This window comes from Netta rufina (genome assembly GCF_964035555.1).
Source record: "Netta rufina genome assembly, chromosome: 22".
NCBI lineage: Eukaryota > Metazoa > Chordata > Aves > Anseriformes > Anatidae > Netta > Netta rufina.
The window spans coordinates 4,967,802-4,987,024 of NC_140146.1; the positions used below are offsets into that span (position 1 = coordinate 4,967,802).

Sequence of the window (19,223 nt, forward strand, 5' to 3'; positions counted from 1 at the left end):
CTGAAACCAGGACAAAATTTAGTTGCGCTAACACTCTCAAGCTAGTTTCAAGGGTTTTTTTTCGGGTTCTTTTCCTTGACACGGAGTATCTGCTGGTTTTGAGTACTACTTATGTTCTTAATATTCCTCCCACTGACCCCATAATCTATTTGCATAGCTGCTCTGGAAATTAGGTCACTCAACAGGAAGAATTGTGAAAAGAGCTGCACAAATCCAAATTTTTCTAGGTTTTCATCGTGAAAATATCATTCTTAGCAAATCTGTGGCCAACAGGATTGTCTTTGCGCCATCCAAATTAATAAAATTAACAACTTCAAAAAACATGACCCATTCTTTCTGTATTTCTGGAGGAAAAAAAGGCGGAGGGTAGATGGCAGAACACAGTCCTGCTTTAGAACAATTACTGGAAGTCAGCAAGACCTTAGTACTAATTTGCAGGAGGGTGGGGCAGAGGAGTTAAATGACAGAGATTATTGCTTTTGCAGCTAGTGGAAGCATAGGTCACTACTCTGCCTTTTCCAGATATGCCAAGGGAACCCAGACCACATCTTCTCTTGAACTGCACGAACTTGCAGACGAGTGAAAGTTGCTCAACGTCGAAGTGAAGTAACTGTGGTTCACATGCATCCTTAAATATTTACAACAGGACACAGTTGGTGATTATTTTAAGTAATCTTCCAAATAACTACAACTTGCTATCAGACTCCCAGGAGCTTAGCTTCCCCATCTCCCAAGCTCTTAATCTGAATGAGGGCAAGAGAGACAGTGCAGAAACATCTGACAGGGATGACATGGTCAGGAAAAAAAAAAAAAAAAAGAATGCAGTTAAATCAAATCAAGTAAAAATGGTTTTCTTCTGAAAGAACTTACCGATGTGTGGGACCAATAAGAGTAGTCAAAGCTGAAGGACTTTGGCGCTTCCTTAGGATTCTTTGGGTTGATAATACCTACAGGAAACAAAATTTAAACACTTAGCTAACTTGGCATTTGGCAACATAATTAATGAACTTGCTGACCCTCAAGTTAATCTGTGTGAGTTTTCAGAGAGTTCCCACACTGCAGAGCAGTAATAAGATTGAAGCAATAGACTCGCAGTTTCCTAATACTATTTACGTAAGCCTTATTTGAAATAGGAAAAACATTCCTAAAACAAATTGATGCTGCTAAACAAAATTTTCATAGCAGTACCTCTGTATTTTTAATTTTCTTTCTCTCAATCCCTTTACTTCTTTCAATATTTGATCCATACATACGCATTCCCTGCGATTAACGGAAACTTTTCCAGATACATGTTAGGTGTGTGGGTGGCTTTTTGGGGTTTTTTCTTCCCAGCAATAAAACATTCCCATAACCTTTGCCTGGAAGCAATTAATACACGATAGATTCCAGTTCTTTTAATGGCATACAACATGCCTGTAGATTGTATATTCCAAGGAGGGTAATTTATAAGCACAGCTCTTGATGCCAAAATTAATCTCTACTGCTTCTTTCTCTCAAGACTACAGTACTGGAAATACATGATCATTTCCATCAGCTGTTTTCAAAATCATCCACATAATAAGGATTCTAAAAAGGCACACTCATGAGGATATCAAAATTAGATAAACCACCTTTGGTTTACACATGCCCACCGGCACCTATTGCAGCAATTTGCCTTTGGGAACGATGTACTTATTAAGACACACGCAAACAAAATCTACAAAGAAAGAAGAATAGACTTGTGGTGACACTCGTCCCAGGGAAAACTGACACTGATACCAAGCAAAGGATACATTCTGATCCCAAACAGCCATCCTACACTACAAATGACTCCTTCGTACATATTCAGGCCAGGAAGGCCATGGTTCTGAAAGATGGGAGCTTCTTCCACTTCTCCTCTAAGAAATAAAATCTTAACACCCATATCTCTTGGCATTTCAAGCGTTATGAGCTTAACATGCTGCAGTGAAGTCCCTGAAAATGCGGTTGCAGAATTCCCTTCAAAATGTAATCACTCCACCAGATGCTGAGTCCCTGCGCAGGGCTGCTGGCCAAAACTACAGTGTGGAGGAGGGATCACTTTGTGGACTGCAAATAGCAACAGTTGCTACTCTATTTCTTGTGGTCAGCTCCATTTTACTTGGATGCACCTTGTGCTGACATTCTTGCTGTACGAAAGCCGACAGACATGCAAAGCCAACGTAAAATATGCTGTGCACCAGTACAGCATCACGTGGCAGAAACGCGTGCAGCTTTGGGTAGCAACATAGGCATCAACACACAACAAAGAGGTAACCTAAGCAGTCCTACATGGCTTTGGGCTCCCTTTGCTAGTCTTGGCCCAACAGCAGTAAATCTACAGCACACAGGATTAAACCAGCTCTAAAGTGAACAAATCCCACAAGGCAGCTCTCCCTCCCCAAAGCCAAACCAGTTCTCTTTCAGTGGATTCCAGGCTGCTACGATTTACAACTTGTCTTGTTTTTCATTCAATTATTAGCAATCAAAGCTCTGGAAGGTAAGGAAGTCCTCTCTTGTACCAGGAAGCTCCTACGCAAAAAACAGTACAAAAAACACCGTCTCCAACTCAGTTTGATGTAATGTCCTTTGGAATAGAACATTACTTTCCTTTAATCATTTTGGGTTAAGAGCTCAAGGTAAAGTAATTTAACCATTAAAAGCAGAAAAAGCAGCAATAAATAGAACCTGTGCCTTTCTATTGCTAACATGATTTTAAGCAGAACGCACCTCTCCTGGCCATAAATTTACATTCTTGCTTAATCTCCACAGCATATCATTTTAACCCAAACTCTTGGTGTTGTTTGAAGGAGGAATGATGGCTAGGGAAGTAGAGGAGTGACCGCCTCACTGGAACACCTTGGCCTGAAAATGGGAAACTCCTGGCCGGGCAACCTGGGAAGGAAATCCAGACGAGCAGAAGCCTTGCTATGGCTTGGCTGACCGAGAAACCTGCTTTTAACCCCAATCTAAAAACTCACCCCTATGCCACATCAGTGCAGTTTTGTTCCAAGGTACAAATTCAATCGCAGAAGAGAGCTTTGATCTCGCCTTATTTACCCCACAGAACAACTGAGGATCACAGAACAACTGTAGATCTCTGTAGGATCTACAGCAGAATAGCAGGTATTCAGTCTTTTCTTTTTTATTTTTACTTCATTGTCTATAAACAAGACAGCTACTCCTCCTGGCCAAGGCAAAGCTGCAATTGCTCTCTCCAAGGAAACGAGAGAGAAATTGCATCCTAAGCTTCTACTGCGTCAGGAACAGGAAACATTACAAGCAACGGCATAAATTTCAGCATTAATCAAAAGTAAGTTTGATGTGAAAATACACACATCGTACTGATTGTTTACAAAAATGAAAATATCTACATTATTTCCAAAAGGAAAGCGAGGAAGCCAAGCATTTAGTCAAAGCAACAACTAGCTTTTCCCTCAGCTGGCTGTGCATAAAAAAAGCACGTTGACCACCCATGAAAGACAAGATCTGCAGTGATACAACACGCTTAGTGTCAGGACACGCACTACAAGCTTGCCCTCACAGCTCCATTCTGCTGGCTTCAGGTTTAAATTTGATCCATCACATTCACAAAGAGCCCAGTTTAGGCTCCATGGTATATGCTAGCAGTTCCCCTCCAATTTTTACTTTTATTTATTTTCTTTAGCTTCTCTGAGCTCCTTCACATTAAGTCCTGTGTGCAGCTCACTATTCTCCAAGCTACTTTCTAGGATGCACATTTTTGCAAAGCATATCCTGAGAAGCATATTAGGAAAAGGGAGATCAACGTGCAAGGAGGCAGCTCTGTCAGAGGTTGGGAATGCAGCTGCCTGGCCAAAACCTTCCACAGCAACAGGAACAGGGTAGAGGAAACCTCCTGGCTGCCAGGAACTCTGCATGCTGTCCCTCGCTGCTCTGATCCAGCCACAGCCTTCTCACTCAACTTCAAGTGCAAGCTTGAACTGTTTTTATCCCCATTCTGGTTTCTTACAAACAGTCTACATCCTCCACCTTCAGAATCACTGGTTTAACAGAATGCTGTCTGTCTGCAAAGGAATCGGGGAGAGCAGAACAACTGAGAAAACGTAAGATCACAACCTCAACTGATTTCAAGCGGACCAAATCCCTCTTCTCTTACAGCACTGAGCATCAAGTGGGTAGCTGCTACCATCAGTCACATTTGACGTGGTCTGAACTTGAACCAAGTGGCTGGATACATAACAAGGTGAGATACAATGCCTGAAAGAAGATGGTGAGGCCGCTAACGAACCAGGAATTCAAATTAAAGCAGCTGACCTAGCCTGAAGGTGTCTATTGCACCAAGCATCATCTTTGGAGGGACTTCTTAAGGAAGCTCGTGGATACATCTGAAGAAAATTAGAAGACTTCCTGTAGTACAGGTAAGTTTTAACCTCAAATATCGTAAGCCAAACTGAAAAAAGCCAGCACGATCACACAGAAATTAGACTGAGTGGGCATCACTGATTTCACATACCATGTTACTCAGCAAGCCGTGTCTTCGGCTGAACAAGGAAACAAACAGAATTAACAAGTAAAAGGATTGCTTCCAGGGTCTTCAACACTCACAAGAACAGTAAAAGCTTTTCAGTTATTTTGTTTGGTTTTTAAACCACGCAAGGCCAAGACGCATTGTATTAGTGAATCATGAACTAGGTCATCATCCATCTCCTCACACCACAGCAGACTCACGGCATGGTACACAAGCTAATGGTTTAATTACAGAGCCTCAGGAAATGAGAAAGGCAATAAGGCAGACGATCACAGCAGGAACACATTAATGGCCTTTTTATCTTACAGGATAAATTTGTTTATCTGATATTTCAAAGGTCCAACGTGGCAATTAACTTTTCTGTTTGCAGACTGAGACTAACGCTTTGTGCTGCAGCTATAATTAGTTACCGCCAGCATGGCACTGTAGCAACTTTGAACGTTGGAGCTAGCCTAAGCAGCCGGTTTCTGAGAAATTCGATCCCTTTTTCAGGCCCCCTGCTTTACCACGAGCCAACTCCTTAGCTCATTTGGAATCTTTCGGCTTCCCACAAGTTCAGGTTTCTGCACCAAACAGAACTGGCAGGGGTATTCGATCAGATCACCATCTCATACCACTGCCACCAAAGGTTACGTACAACTCTATTTCACATACGTGGAAAGGATAGAACAAGTTGAAGATGCTGTTTTCTGACTTCAGTGATTAAAATCTCTTCTGGGATCAGCAAAGCAAACTCTGGATTAATGGTCAGCATTTCCCTTTGGAATGGAAGGCTGAGAAAAAAGCATGGGAATATTCCTGCTATAAAAATACTCTGCAGCTTGTTGGTCTGGTTGAGGGAAATAAGTGTCCACATTGTTGGTGTAGTGTTTTTAAATCTGAGTTATGAATTCCCCCAAATTTTGAGTAACAGAATTGACCTTCAGACATAATATTCAAATGAGTTTTCCAAGTTTATAAGAAAACAAAATAGGTTAAAAAAATATCAGCTGTCAAGCGGATATAAAATTTACATAAAAGCGCACTGGGTGAATAGCTCTGTAGTGTTACCATTGAACTTGATTCCGTTTATTTAATTGAATACAGCAACATTTATACTCACTGCCAGCCCAGCCCAGACTTATAAATTCTGCAGAAAATAATCTTACATTTTAAAAGCTTCTTTCTCCTTACAGTTACATGGTAAACTGTAGAGAACTTCTTCACGCTGTCTGAGGTGCCTTTAAGCAGTAGTAATCCATATAGTCTCTGAAGCTCAAGTTATTTAAAGAGTTTTATTTAGCTGTTTAACTTCTGTGGGGTTTGTTCTGACACCTGTACCTAGAAACATTTAGGGATTTTACGTAGCATTGACCACAAAGTAAGGAAACCGATAGTTTTAAAACAAGTTTCTTCACACCAAATAATCTAAAGCTGTGTATCATTACATAAGCAAACATACGTTATCCTGATCTCTTTCGTAAACTTTGATTTTCTTAAGTGCGCTATTAAATGATAATATACAAGCCAGCAGCTGTAATTTCAAGCTACACTCTGTACTTTGTACATATAACTTGCCAGACACTCTTTGGGATGTGGAAGGAAAATAAATGCAACTAAGTCATTTTTGCAGACAAATCACCATCACTGAGGAATCAGAGCATAAGACTCACAAAGAAAAATCAGAGCCCAAACACAATGACAGTCTTCCAACGCAGCTCACAGGTACTGCTCCCATACCAGCACAACTTCCAAAAGCAGAAGCATGCTCCAAAGCTTTCGGAAGGTTAGCATGACTTTCCTGGAGTCTGCTTATCAAAAGAGATCCTGTGCGATTACACAATTGGAAAACTGCAGGGGCAAATAAAGGATAAAAAGTGACCTATGGCCCGTTACCCAGAATATAAGAGATACTCATATAACTCCTGTTCCCACACTCCCTCAAACACAAAAGAACAATGCCAGTTCTGCTTCTCCACTTAATCAACTGATACAATAGAAATGACAGACTTTTTTTTCCCCTCCTCTCCAGGCTACTTCTTCATTTTCCAATGCAGCTGATCTGTATGGATAACTACAAAAAAAAAAAAGAACTTTTTCAAAACAGAACAGATGGCTGGCAGTGCAGATTTAGATTACAAGATGCAACCCACATATTTTAACCAATTAGTCCTTGTAAAGGAAAAGTGTATAGTAGGAGTGGTACTGACTAATAAAAGATAAGAAGAAAGCTGAAGCACAATCAAAGGGATTATAATTTTAGATGTGCATTATCAACAACAACAAGCCCATCTCCACAAAGCGTTTGATCCTACATACCCTCACTAACAGGTAACTTCATTTCTTGGCAGAGGCACTTCCACAGCCCAACCTCTAGCTCACTCCTTGTTCCTTAGGTAACATTTTCATACCACCCACCATCTGCTGGATCAGCCAGCACAGAAATAACATACACCTTCAGCCTTTCAAACCTATGGGATCGAATTCACTTCTCGTTTTTAATTTTAGCAAATCTGTTTGCAAGCTTTGACAGAGAGCTTCAGTATCAAGACAGTACCCTTATATTTTCTAACATGTATTATTTTGCATTCCAACTATCATTTCAGGATTTTTTTTTTTTTTGCCTTACAATGCAGTTTTGATTTGTTGAAGTTTATTTCCACAAAGCACACATCAAATACACACTTAATTTTACAATTGTAACCAGAGTGCAAAGCACAACAGAGAGCTAATACAAATTTTTAGCCTCCTGTGATACTTTCAATTAATTGGAAGCAGCATTCAGTGTCCTCACTCCTTCCTAAACATACACCCAAACACAGCCCCACTTCAGGCCTTCATTTCTGGACTTACACTTCCATTCCCCTCTAAAGCAGAGTAAAGAGACAGTGGGAAACCTACAGAGGAGAAAGGGGGGTGGGAAGGAAAGCTCAGCCAAGATCAGCCCCCATTTCTATTCCCATCTACTCAGCTGCATCAATATTTTTGTGGGCTCAAAGAATAAAGAAAACTCCTTCCTAACTGCTTTAATCTCATGTCAGTTTACAAGGTTACTGAATTCGTGGTTCAAATAAAATCTGCTTTCATCCCAGGCAGCGCTGCTCCTCAGCATGCCATAAATCTTGCAGGTTCAAAATTATCTGCAGCCCTTTGTCTGGGGGTACAAGCAATGCCCTTCACTCTTCGAATGGAGACACAGGATGCAAAGCACACAAGAGGTAAGAACTGAAAGTATTCTCTTATTCCTCACTGCATTTAGCTCAAGTCACTTGATTCAACAGCTCCACCTCCCCAGCGATCAGAGTCATGTTTCGGGGCATGCTGCCATCAAACACGCCACATATTGGTCACTCTGGAGGGTTTTCCAGCAAGGAACGGGCTAACTGCAGTTTGCCCTTCAGATGAACAGTGGCAGACAGAATTAACTTGGGCTAAATCCTGGGATTAGCTGACACACAGTCTGTGCAGGGGAGGGAAGGAGGCTGATAGATTAATATTCAAAAAAAAAGCAGCCTCCTATCAATTGCCATTCAGAAATAAAACCCAGTAATGGTGGAGGCCGGGTATGGAGCTGCAGACACTGAACTTTCATCGTTCTGCAATGCAGTCTGCTTTCTGTCACTTCCCTCTTCCATCCCTGTATTCCTGCCCATCTGTCAATGCTGAAGGTGCAAACCCTCCCTTATTTCTACATACGAAATAGAAACAGTTCAAACGATGAGTTTTCACCTAATTAAGAGTTCCCACCAGCCTCAGTAACCCTCCTAGTGGCAGCAGTAGCCTACCCAGAGCACACATTCCTACCAAATGCCAGCACACATTAAGAGATAACAGCTAGCAGAAAAGGCACAGTCCTGCCTACACTTTTGTTCTCGTACTTATTGGTAAAGGAACAGGTAAAAGTTGACAGAAAATATGCTAGTCCAGACAGAAATACAGAGGGCTAAGTTTTATTCTGTAAGATCAGCAACATTTAGGGAAACAAACACCCAATAACTCTTTACTGTGCCTTCTTGAAATTCTATTTGCATCAATACAAGCAGTAGTTTTATTTTATGACATCTGAGTAATCAATTTAACATATAAAAGAACTGGGACTTTCGGAATCGAATCCACAAGACCAAATTAACATTAAATATACAGTCTCCTAAAATGTGTGTGTCTGGAAAATATATCTGCGCCATCTGTAGACTGGAATGACAACAATGAGAACACGTTCGTTACTGAGAGCAGGGTGGAGCAGGAATTCTTATGTGCTGGAACGTGAATAACACCCCGCAAAAACACGTTTAATACAGGCTTCTTTCCTAGGCATACGTTGCAATCAGATATATGGCTATACTGTTTTTATAAGACAGACTTTCAGGGTTGTTATTACAAGAGATAAATGAAGGGAAATGGACACTTCCAGCTTGTAAAACAGTGCCTGCTTTTCAAAGCATTGTTTGCATTTTTCAAATCATTAAAAGGAAAGGCGACCAAATAGAAGCTAAGAACAGCTCATTTGGAATTCAACCGGATTCTCTCCCCACTGTGGAATTTCAGCCCTGCACTGGGAGAAAGGTTGGGTGGGGGAGGGCATTGTGCTCACCAGCACCAGAGCAAGGCAAAGGCTCGCTCACAGAAGCTGCTGGAAAGCCGCTCTCATCCTCAGCTGCTCTTGCAGATCCCACCGCTATAAATACCATCTCTACAGCTGGCGTTCTGGGAGAACAGCATGCCAGCAGGCTTCGCATCAAGTGGGAGCTAGTCGAACCACACTGCTCTAGGTATCAGAAAAGCTGAACCCAAGCCATCCCAAAACTTCCATTGTGATTCGATTACCTGACGGCGTGCTGCTGCAGAAGTTGTGCATCAGCTTCATGCCGTGGCTGGCTAAGCACCTGGAGTTCTGCTCAATTCTTTTCTCCTGTGGTTTTTTTTTTGTTTTAAGATAATACAATCTCACCCCCCACTCCCTGCTTTTACATGACTGTGTCTCCAAAAGCCAAAGGCCTTCTACTAAAGCTATTTTGACCTTCAGACACATTGTCAGGGCTCCGTTAAAAGGACATCATGCAGCAGCAGAATCCTGGGGAGTCGGTTCTGCCAGCCTCAAGAGCTGAAATGATTCACACAGTGAAAATGTTGGATTCTTGAAGCAGTTCTCATTGCAAGTAGAAGTAAAAATAATGCAGATGGCCATAATGAGAGAAGGCACATTACTTAAGCATTTTATAAAAGAAACACCTCTAAAAGCCCTTGTTCTGTGTGCATAGTCAGTGGGCACTAATTCTGAAGAAGCATTTTGCACAATTTTACTCACCACTGACACACAGAACCTCTCTGGGTTCGCTACTGTTATCACCTGTCTATCTGTACTAACTCCTTAACAGTTTTGCCGAAGTCCCACTGCATTTAGTATTAGCTGTAATAGCTTGGCCATCCTACTGTCCTGCTCTAGGCCAAATATTTGCACCCTTAATCATTAACTGTTCATCTTCTCCACCCCCACCTTGCGTATATATGTTTTTTTAATGGTGTTCAGAATTAACATTTCAAGTTATTTTTTGTACAACCATGAGAAATGCTTTAGAAGGAAAACCAAACACCCCACTAAGATTCCATGTTTGTTTTCTACAAAAAATTACCGTAACAAAATATATAAATGGGTAATATTGTAGAGCATTCAGAGACAGCAATTAAGACAGTCTTACAGACGAGCAACAGAAACCCCTAACCCTGCAAAAGAGAAATCTAATGTTCAGATGTAGAATCTTTGCTCATCTGTGTTCAGCGTTACCTCTGACATTACCATTTGCCCTCTGACTCCCACTCCTGGAGTGCTCCCTCCAGTAGTGTCAGGAAAAAACTCCAGCAGCATCCCTCCCCTACCAGCAAACCCCCCTTATGGTACAGCTATTTAAAGAGAACAGCAATTGCCTCCATTTTCTCTCGGAGCCAGCTTGCATTCAAGCCTTCTCTTGCCTGTTATGGGACTTGCAACAAGTGTGGTAACCGGTGACGGGAGAGGCAGTAGAGGAACTTGGGTCATCACCAGCGCCGTGACCGTGACTTGTCTTTCACGGGAGCTCCCAGTTCAACCTCCCCTGCAAAGCAATTTAGGCATCTTCCACAGGACACACGGAGTACCTTCTCAAAAGGCAGCCCACTTTTATAACACCTGCCATGACTGCAGTGTGTATTAACAAACTGGTCAAACATTCATTTTGTTTTAACAACCACAGTTATGTGCACGTACAGACCACAAAATGTGGATGGGGTTAAGTGACTTTCTTCCACTTCAGTTTATCTTCCTGATGCAACCTCAAGATGCAAGCAACAAAACTGGAAACACTTTAAAAGATGAAAAACAAGCTGGATGTTGAAAATAAACACTAATCAAGACAGGCTTTAAGAACTTGTGCCTGCTTCTTGACAGGCACAAGCCGTATTGGAAACGGTATGCTTATTTTTTCTTTTAATCTAAAATTATTCATTTCCAGAAAACAGATTGAGAGTTGAGACTGAACTATCTATAAAAGTCAATCTTCCCACCTACTCTGTAATTTCATTGAAAATGTCTCATTTGTGATTTATAAGAGGAGGAAGAGGTATTAGGTAAAGCCACCACACTAAACTCCTTGCTTGCCTTTCCTACCTGTGTAGCAGCCACTCCACAGATTCCCACTACACTGCTACCTACAAATCCTCAGTGCCAGTCTAAAGGAAAGCCAGGTTCTCACTAAGGACTTCTCTCACCAGTAACTTAAACCAAAGATTAGCTTCACTAAGGCATGTGTATTGGGAAAATATCTGAACTACGCTTACAGAATGCTACCTCAAGGAAGAAAAAACAACTTTATACATGTATTCCCTTGAAGGCATGCACACACAATGGGGTTTCTTTGCCATTCAGGATGGCTTTTCATTCAGAAACCAGACAGGAGTTGGATCATAACGCAAAAGATCAGCAAATCCTACTCATTTACCCTAAGGAGTAAGCTTCTTTGAAAGAGGTTAGTACTTTTTAGAGACCCATAACAATGAAAAAGGCCAATTTTAACAATTAATCCCTGTCCATGTACACCAGTAAAGTGCTAGATGAATAAGTGATTAGGCTACCTTGCTCCAAGAACCTTTCAGTATTTCTCACTTTCACATTATCCAAACACCAGCAATTTTAGCATTATATTTGAAATAAGTAATTTACACAAAGAGCACCATAAATCAAATCCCCGCAAGGCTAAGTCCTACTTTCCCACTCATTTTTATTTTGCTTCAGAACAGCTGCATAAAGCAGGACTCATCTCAGAGGAAGAAGAAAAAAGGGTCTCAAATTAGATGCTCTTCTATTATTATTTTTTTATTTTTTATTTTATTAAAGTTCAGACACCTTCAGGAAAAAACACAATTAGAAAAAAGAAAAAGATTCCCCCCCAACCTCTACAAATTAACTCCAGAAATCCTTACAAAGCTTTCCTGACACCAGGGATGCCTGCCTGAGAACCTAGTTGCCATCTGTCTGCAGCAGCAGCTGGGACTATTGTTACTGGCAGCCAGGACTGCTCCACTGTCCCTGTTTTCATTAAATACCTTAAGCAGTCCAGAAAAGAACTTTCCAACATTACAAAGCTACAAAGACTATCACTGAGTTAAGAAGACAAAAAGGATTTTTTTCTCCCCATCTAAAATCCCCTTTCAGTCCTAGCCTGAGGATTCAATTGCCCTCCCATCTTTGAATATACCGAGGCTGTGCAGCTGCATTTTGCACAGTTTGTGGCAAAATCAGAGTACACAGTAATCTCATATGAACCTGAGTTTGAAAAATGGGTTTCACCCCCTTCACTGGCACCCACAAGCTACAACATGTTATGAGATGCTAAAACATATCTTCATAATCTAATGCACAATCAATTACACAAGACATATTACAAGTAGGACAATTCCTTATTTCCTGTCTTCATTATTTTAGTTTTCTCCACTTACCCAGCTTTTTAAAAGAAAAAGCCAACTAGGCTCTCCACTAGCGATGACTATCTAAATACTGTCTTGTAGCTAATAGCTTGAACCTCTGCTTCATTTCAACTTTTTCTTTTTGCATTATTTATTTATGGACAGAAGGATTATCAAATCATTTCGACCAAAAACAAAACAAACACCACAAAAGCACCATAACACTAAGAAGCTCTTTAGAAAAAGAACAGTTTGGCTTTTTATTTCAGTAATTTAAGGCAGCAGCTGCCAACATTATTTATATTTGAAATATTTAAAATACTGATACAAGAACCACAGACATGAAATACTTTCAGATCTATAGCTCACCTCTCACCCCATATATTATGCAGCAGGATCTTTTTCCCACTCACCATAAAAAAGAGTAATTTATAGAATGGACTGACACTAACGAATGTTGTAAGATGCATTGGTGCAAACCACCCTGAACAAAAAAAGAGCAAGCAGGAGTTAACAATAAAACAACCAAGCAAAGTATGCTGACAGCCAGTGCTTCAAGACCTGCTCTTGAAATCTCATATCAAGAAGCTGCTAGCAAGTTTCACCCCCAAGCATGATAAAGCTATATATCCAGTAAATTAAGGAAAACACAAAAGCAGATAAACTTCCAAATACAAAGACTGACAAAACAAAATACAATTGTCTCAGAGGGAAAGGCTAAACTGCATTAGGGTTATCTAAGAAGTTTCAGTCTGTTTCAGTTTTATGGGGGATTTTATCAAACTACCACCACAAACATAACTTGCAAGACCACTAACACCAAATTTCACTTGAAAGTATTCCATAATGGCAAATATGGAACAAACGATGCATTACACCATGTCAAGCTAACTGATTGTAAGGACTGCTAGCAGAGGGATCACCCCAGGGAGTTAATTATCAATATGAAAAGTCTTTGGAGCCCATTAACTTTTCCCTCAAGGTACATACATCTCTCACCAGGAACCCTGGCACTGGTGACTGGATTAGGGGCAATGCTGCAAACAGAACCATATCATGCCTAGACCTGAGACGGTATGCGTGCACCAGATTATACTGGACTACCTGCTTGCATAGCAAGTACTTTTAAAGCATGCCTTATTTTTTTCCCTGAAGTCCTAAGTGATGATAATAAAATACAAGGAAGCTCTTTTAAGAAAAGAATCCCACTCAGTTAATGTCTTTTTTATTATTTTTATTTAATTACTTGATGGTGGCATTATGTCTTATTTTCTTGAAATAATTTCACATTCCCAAATTAACTTAAGTAGTAGGATTTTGCAGCTTCTAACATCTCCTGTCTTTAGGAATTCCTCTATTGTCTTTTATTCTTCTGTCCCCCCAGTTCTCCCTTTTCCACTGAAGAACTGACAGGATGATTCAAATGGATATCATCTGCAATCTGATACGATCTGAGCAGCACAGGCTTTCTGCCAAAATACCAGCCCCTTAATGCAGTAAGCACATGTGACTCGAGCTGGACTGCAGAATTCCATTTTTGCAATATACATTCCAGAACCAGAAAGACTCAGTGATGCACTCTGACAATGCTTTGCCTGCATGATACTGTATCACTGCAGCTCACCACCTTCCACAACCGTAAAGGAAAACAAAGACTTTATAATACAAGACAAAAAATGTTTCTGATTTCAGAATTTCCATATTCTGCACCCTTGAGACAGAAACACAGAAATTCTGCCTGCTCACAGTAAGAGCACTTCTTGCAGGAGCACTGCTGTATTCATTACTTTCAGGTTTAGTTACTTTTGTGTATTTCATTAGTTCAATTGCTGCACCACAAACCACACGTCAAGTGATTTCTGTATGTTTCAAGTTTAAATGTGGATTGTTGAAACAGAAACAGAAACATTTCCTTGTTAACTGACTTAACTGTCACTGCATCATTAGTGTTCTTAACATAGCAGGGTAAAGCACTTGGCGAGAACTTTCTCTGACGTTTTGAGAAACAGAACTACAGCTTGTCAGCTACACTGACATTTTTTAAACATTTAAAAAATGGGAATTTATAAGAATCGGAGTTTCCCTACAGACCTCAATTAAAGGCCTTGACCACATACAAGTGACCTAAAAGCCAAGGCCAAGTTAATTCTGGAGGAGACCTGAAGTCCGCAAAATTACACTTGTTTTGTTTCGAATGCAAAGTTAAACCACAGAACGAAACTGAGAATAAGCTTTCTAGCCCAGGAGAATGCTATATTTTGCTGGCAAGTCCCCCATGAATAGCAGGCACTCCAAAAAGTATAAACAGCTGAATTCACACAAAAACTGACAAACAAAAGCAGTACATCAGGAAACAACCCTGAATTCCAGCATTCCAACTTCAACAATACTTTATTATGGATGCCTCACAAAACATTTTCTGCACGCGTTCATTAGGAAAGGATAAATGGAGCATACCTGTGACATACTTATCTACATTTCTATACTGCTCTTCTTAAAATAACACCGAGTGATTCACTTTGGTTTCACTATAGCACAGTTTCTGCCTATATTGCCAGTATAGTTACAAAACTCAGACTTGGATGCTATTTAAACTCAGGATTCACTCAGCTTGGCCAATCAATACAGAAGAAAATTAGGCTCAAGTAGCAGGCAAAATCCCTTCTTGGTTATCCGACTTCACACTGCCTCATGAATCCTGTTCATCACAATAGTCTATTCAACTTTAATTCCAAGATAAGGGAACCTGAACTGCCTTGGAGACTTAAAGTAGTTACTATCCCGCATTCCACCAGCTTCTCAGATTTGCCGCCTGTCAACTTGACCAGTGCACAATTGAAAAAATAACCTTCTCAGAGGTAAGCTATCTAAGCCTTGTTCACTTCACCACATGGTTGAGGGTACAAGACTGGCACTCCAGTGCCTTACAAAAATTATGACTGATTCCCCTTTATTTTTCAACTGCAGCATCATACGGTGCATTAGCATCACTTTCTGTAGTCTGCTTTTAGCCAACAAGTTCCAAACTTTATAGTAATTATTTCAATAATGTAACTGAGAGGCTGCAAGATTACAGCAGTCAGAAAGAATGGAAAAAAATAGCCACAGTACTTATGCACCTAGGCTGGAAGCACACCAGAAAGATTTCAGCCTGAAGTTATGTGCATCAGACAGCTTAACTGATTTTTGAGAGGAAGATTTCTGCTCAGGTTTTTCCATCAAACAATGCCTTTTTCTTATCTTTTATCATAAGAACCTTTTCTGTTCATTGAGGGAAAATTACTCCTCTGTCTACAGCTGTCTTCTGAATGTCTCTTCAAAGAAGGGAATACGAGGAAAATAGCCCCCACACCGTAAGAACGTGTAACTACTGAAACTGACGGCTCCTTTCCCACAGCCTGTAATGGCCCCTGATGACTTAAACCTGACCATCTGTCGTATCACCCATCTTGTACCACAGCCATAAGACTCACACAGAAGGCTGCAGATTAAACATTTCCAGAATACAAAATACAGCAAAAAGCCATAAAGAAATTTCCAACGAGATAAATCACAAAGTATTTTTCTCCTTTTGAAAGCTAACACAATCTCTTGACCATTCAAGTATCTCTGCAGCGCGGCTCTAGCATTCAGAAACAGAACCGGTGTTTTTTTCTATGCTGACTTCTATAGTCGTTGACAGACAGGCTGACAGAGATTCTCTGGTCACCCTTGTCACTGTAGCACAAACAGTTTCCACAGGCTCCTGGAGTTAAGCAATCTCAAGCTTCTAAAATTATTGCCATCACGTCATGACAGCAGAGAGAAAACCTATTACAGAGGCACCCAGCAGTGCTGCTGTAGTTTGGAGCTTGGTGGCATTTCCATAATAAATGCCATCTATTGGGGCCTACAGTTCTTCCCTTCTCGCTGTTTCGGTCTGAAAGTTGGCAGGCAGTGTTTGGATACAAGGTCCTGCTTCTACATGGGAACACTTCTAAACATTTTTCCCCCTCATTTTAAATGGAATCGTGAAAATCCAGCTCAAAATTGTCTCTCCAGGAAATATTCCACAGAGGGTCTGAAGATAAAAAGTCATTGCACTGAAAAGCGTGAGGTCTCTTCTGCATGATGCCTCTCTTTCACTGAACCACAAACATTGTACAGGATCTGACTGACACCACAGATACCATTGCATAAGCAGAGTGAAGTACAGCCTCAACTAAAAGGGAAATAAAAAGCAGGGGGGGGCGTATGTAACCTTTCTATTAACAGCAAATACACAACTAATCACAGGGAAATAACTCAGCACTCTTAGAATGTTACTTCCTTAAGGTATGTGCAAGACATGACTTCATTACCCGACAATAAAAAACTACCATCAGAAGATCCATTTATAGGTATAGCTCAGTCTACACAACACTGCTGAAAATTGTACCAATATTTTCAGACGCACATAAAAATCAATTAATGGTGTGTCCATATTCAGTTTCCCATAAGAAGAATGTTCTCCTCCTAATCTGATCCACATTAATTAGTTAATAAACCTAACACTTCTAATTGGTTAGAGGAGTCCATTGCTCTGCCATCTAGTCTGGAAAGCATAAAACCTGGTATTTTTTTCCCCTCAGTTGTCTCACTCCAACTATGCTCCTAAACAAAAGCACAGACTGCCAAATAAGCAAATTAGGAAGTAAAGCAGCAGACCCGAGCATGAGATATACCACAAGCATTATCATCTGGCGGCCTACCACATCCCTGTATCTGTCAGTCCACGTGATATTCCCACATACTGAAGTTAACCAAAAAGGTTTTCACTTCTGTATCCTAATTTTCCTGCAGAATTCACAACTCACCGCAAGCAACAGCACTGAAATCAAGACACTCATGACTTAGACTTTCTAGTGAAATCCAGAGATAATTTAGTTTGCAATGACAGCCTCAGAGGAGATGAAGGTTTCCTAACAGGGTAATTCTAGATGATGTAATGTACACAGAACAAGTTTAGTCTGATAAAAAGAATACAATTAAGCAGAGAGGGAGAGGAGAAAGAGAGACTCCCTTATGCAATTAAAATAAACTTACTGGTTGAGTTGCCTTGCATCTGGATGATACATTTGGATTCTTTGCTGGTTTCTCGGGAGTTGAAGGGCCGGACCCGAACAGCCACCTTCACAGAAGCCCCCGACATTCTGGTTGCTTGTAGTGCGGTCAAGAAATTAAAAGTGAAGGGGTCAGAATCCTTCCAAGTTTACCTTCTTGCTGGCGTCTTCTAAAGAAAAAAAAAAATACACTTTGATTATTTCAGCTAGTGCTTTCACAATGCTGTTTAAAAAAAAAAAAAAAAAAAAAAAAGGTTGTACAAAGTGATTTGATAACTTCAGCTCCCTTCCAGCAAACACCTCCCCCCATGCAACAAGCTGTCACTTCAAGGACAGAGCTAGAAATACACTTAACAGCACCTGTATGCTGTCTCCCTGTTCCAAAGTTTGTCACCCAAAGCAGCTTCTTTTGAAGCGTACAAACAGATTTGTTTTCATTACTTGGTTTTCTTCCGAGAAAGAAGGGACACTAATACCAACAGATCTGGTTGCAACATGTGTTAGGCTTAACCTAACAGAGATAATTTTAGCAGCAAAGATACAGCTGCTTAGATTTCAGAATGAGCTAGCTGCCATATACTACATGCCTATGTGCTCTAGCTGTCAACCCCTGCTGCCACAATGCCCTAGCAATAATAGTAAAACTAACACAAGTGAAGTGGGCCAGCCCACGCTGACTTTTAGTACACCCCATTCCGGACAAAAGGGTGCAGGCAACAACTTTAAAGAACCCTTTGCACTACTGGGAAACTCCTCAAAGAAAAAAATCTCCCTAACTAACTTGTATATCTAGCGATGAAAGGACACACTACTCCATAGGGATGAAGAGGAAGCAAAAATTATCGCCTTTAGGGTAAATATCACTATCTGTATCTTCCGCAAATGTTCACCAGTGAGTTCATCTTCATTCATTATCAAAATACTTGTTCAAATCCTCCCTACCACATCCAAATGATGCAGCACTTTAGCAGCAGGAAACCATCCATCATACCCACAACCCAAACCTCCAGGCATGTCCATCTGAGCCAGCGGTGCAATGCAGAGATGGAACAGTTTGGTTCAGTTGCATTGCCCCCAACCAGCTGATTCCATTAGAAGCAAGTTTTCCACCTGATCTACCATTAAGGAGTTTAACTTATTGCCACAGGACACTGACAGTACTGAAGTCTAACAAGGGCTCAAAAAACAGTAAGACAGATTTAAAGAAGTCATTCAAGGCCCAATAAAAAACCAAGCTACACGCCACAGGCAATCAGAACCTGGAAGAGTAGATTTAGAAGGTGTTATCTTTATATTTTAGCATTACATTTAAATACCTGTGTATGCTGAAGAAAGGATTCATGGGCTAGGTGAATTTTGGTCTGACTCAATGGAGACATCTCTAACTTGAGTCCAAGCTAACACAGGCAGAACCCTTCTCTGCACAAGTCAGCATGCCTGGCCTGGAAAACTTGAAAGCTTCTTTTATGGTTAGCTACATCCACACGCAACGAAATGCTCATTTTAGGGTTGTAATCACAATGTTACTAGATGACAATGTACTAGCAGATCAAAAGCGAAAGCATATCAGCTCTAAAGCTTTCTAGCTGGTAAAAATGCTTCTACACGCTTCGTTCAAGCGATGACACACCTTCACACAGAACATTTTAATAAAACTGCATTCCTTCATTAATGCCATCACATGGAGAAGATGGAAATTAAATTATTCCACCAAGCAAAAG

General features: G+C 40.6%; 1 protein-coding gene across 7 annotated transcripts in view; it reads right to left on the minus strand.

Moving 5' to 3' along the window:
* The window catches only part of KIF1B (kinesin family member 1B), a 94,702-nt gene that overhangs the window by 70,439 nt on the left and 5,040 nt on the right, over positions 1–19,223 (minus strand). For 6 of the 7 annotated variants that reach the window (XM_084300309.1, XM_084300308.1, XM_084300310.1 and 3 more), the window contains exons 2-3: positions 17,486–17,672; positions 871–947 (exon numbers count right to left, since the gene is read on the minus strand). In XM_084300309.1, the coding sequence (XP_084156435.1) occupies positions 871–947; positions 17,486–17,591 (183 nt within the window). In that variant the 5' untranslated portion in view covers positions 17,592–17,672. The remainder of the gene's footprint in view (positions 1–870; positions 948–17,485; positions 17,673–19,223) is intronic. The other variant, XM_084300306.1, reaches the window with a different exon arrangement.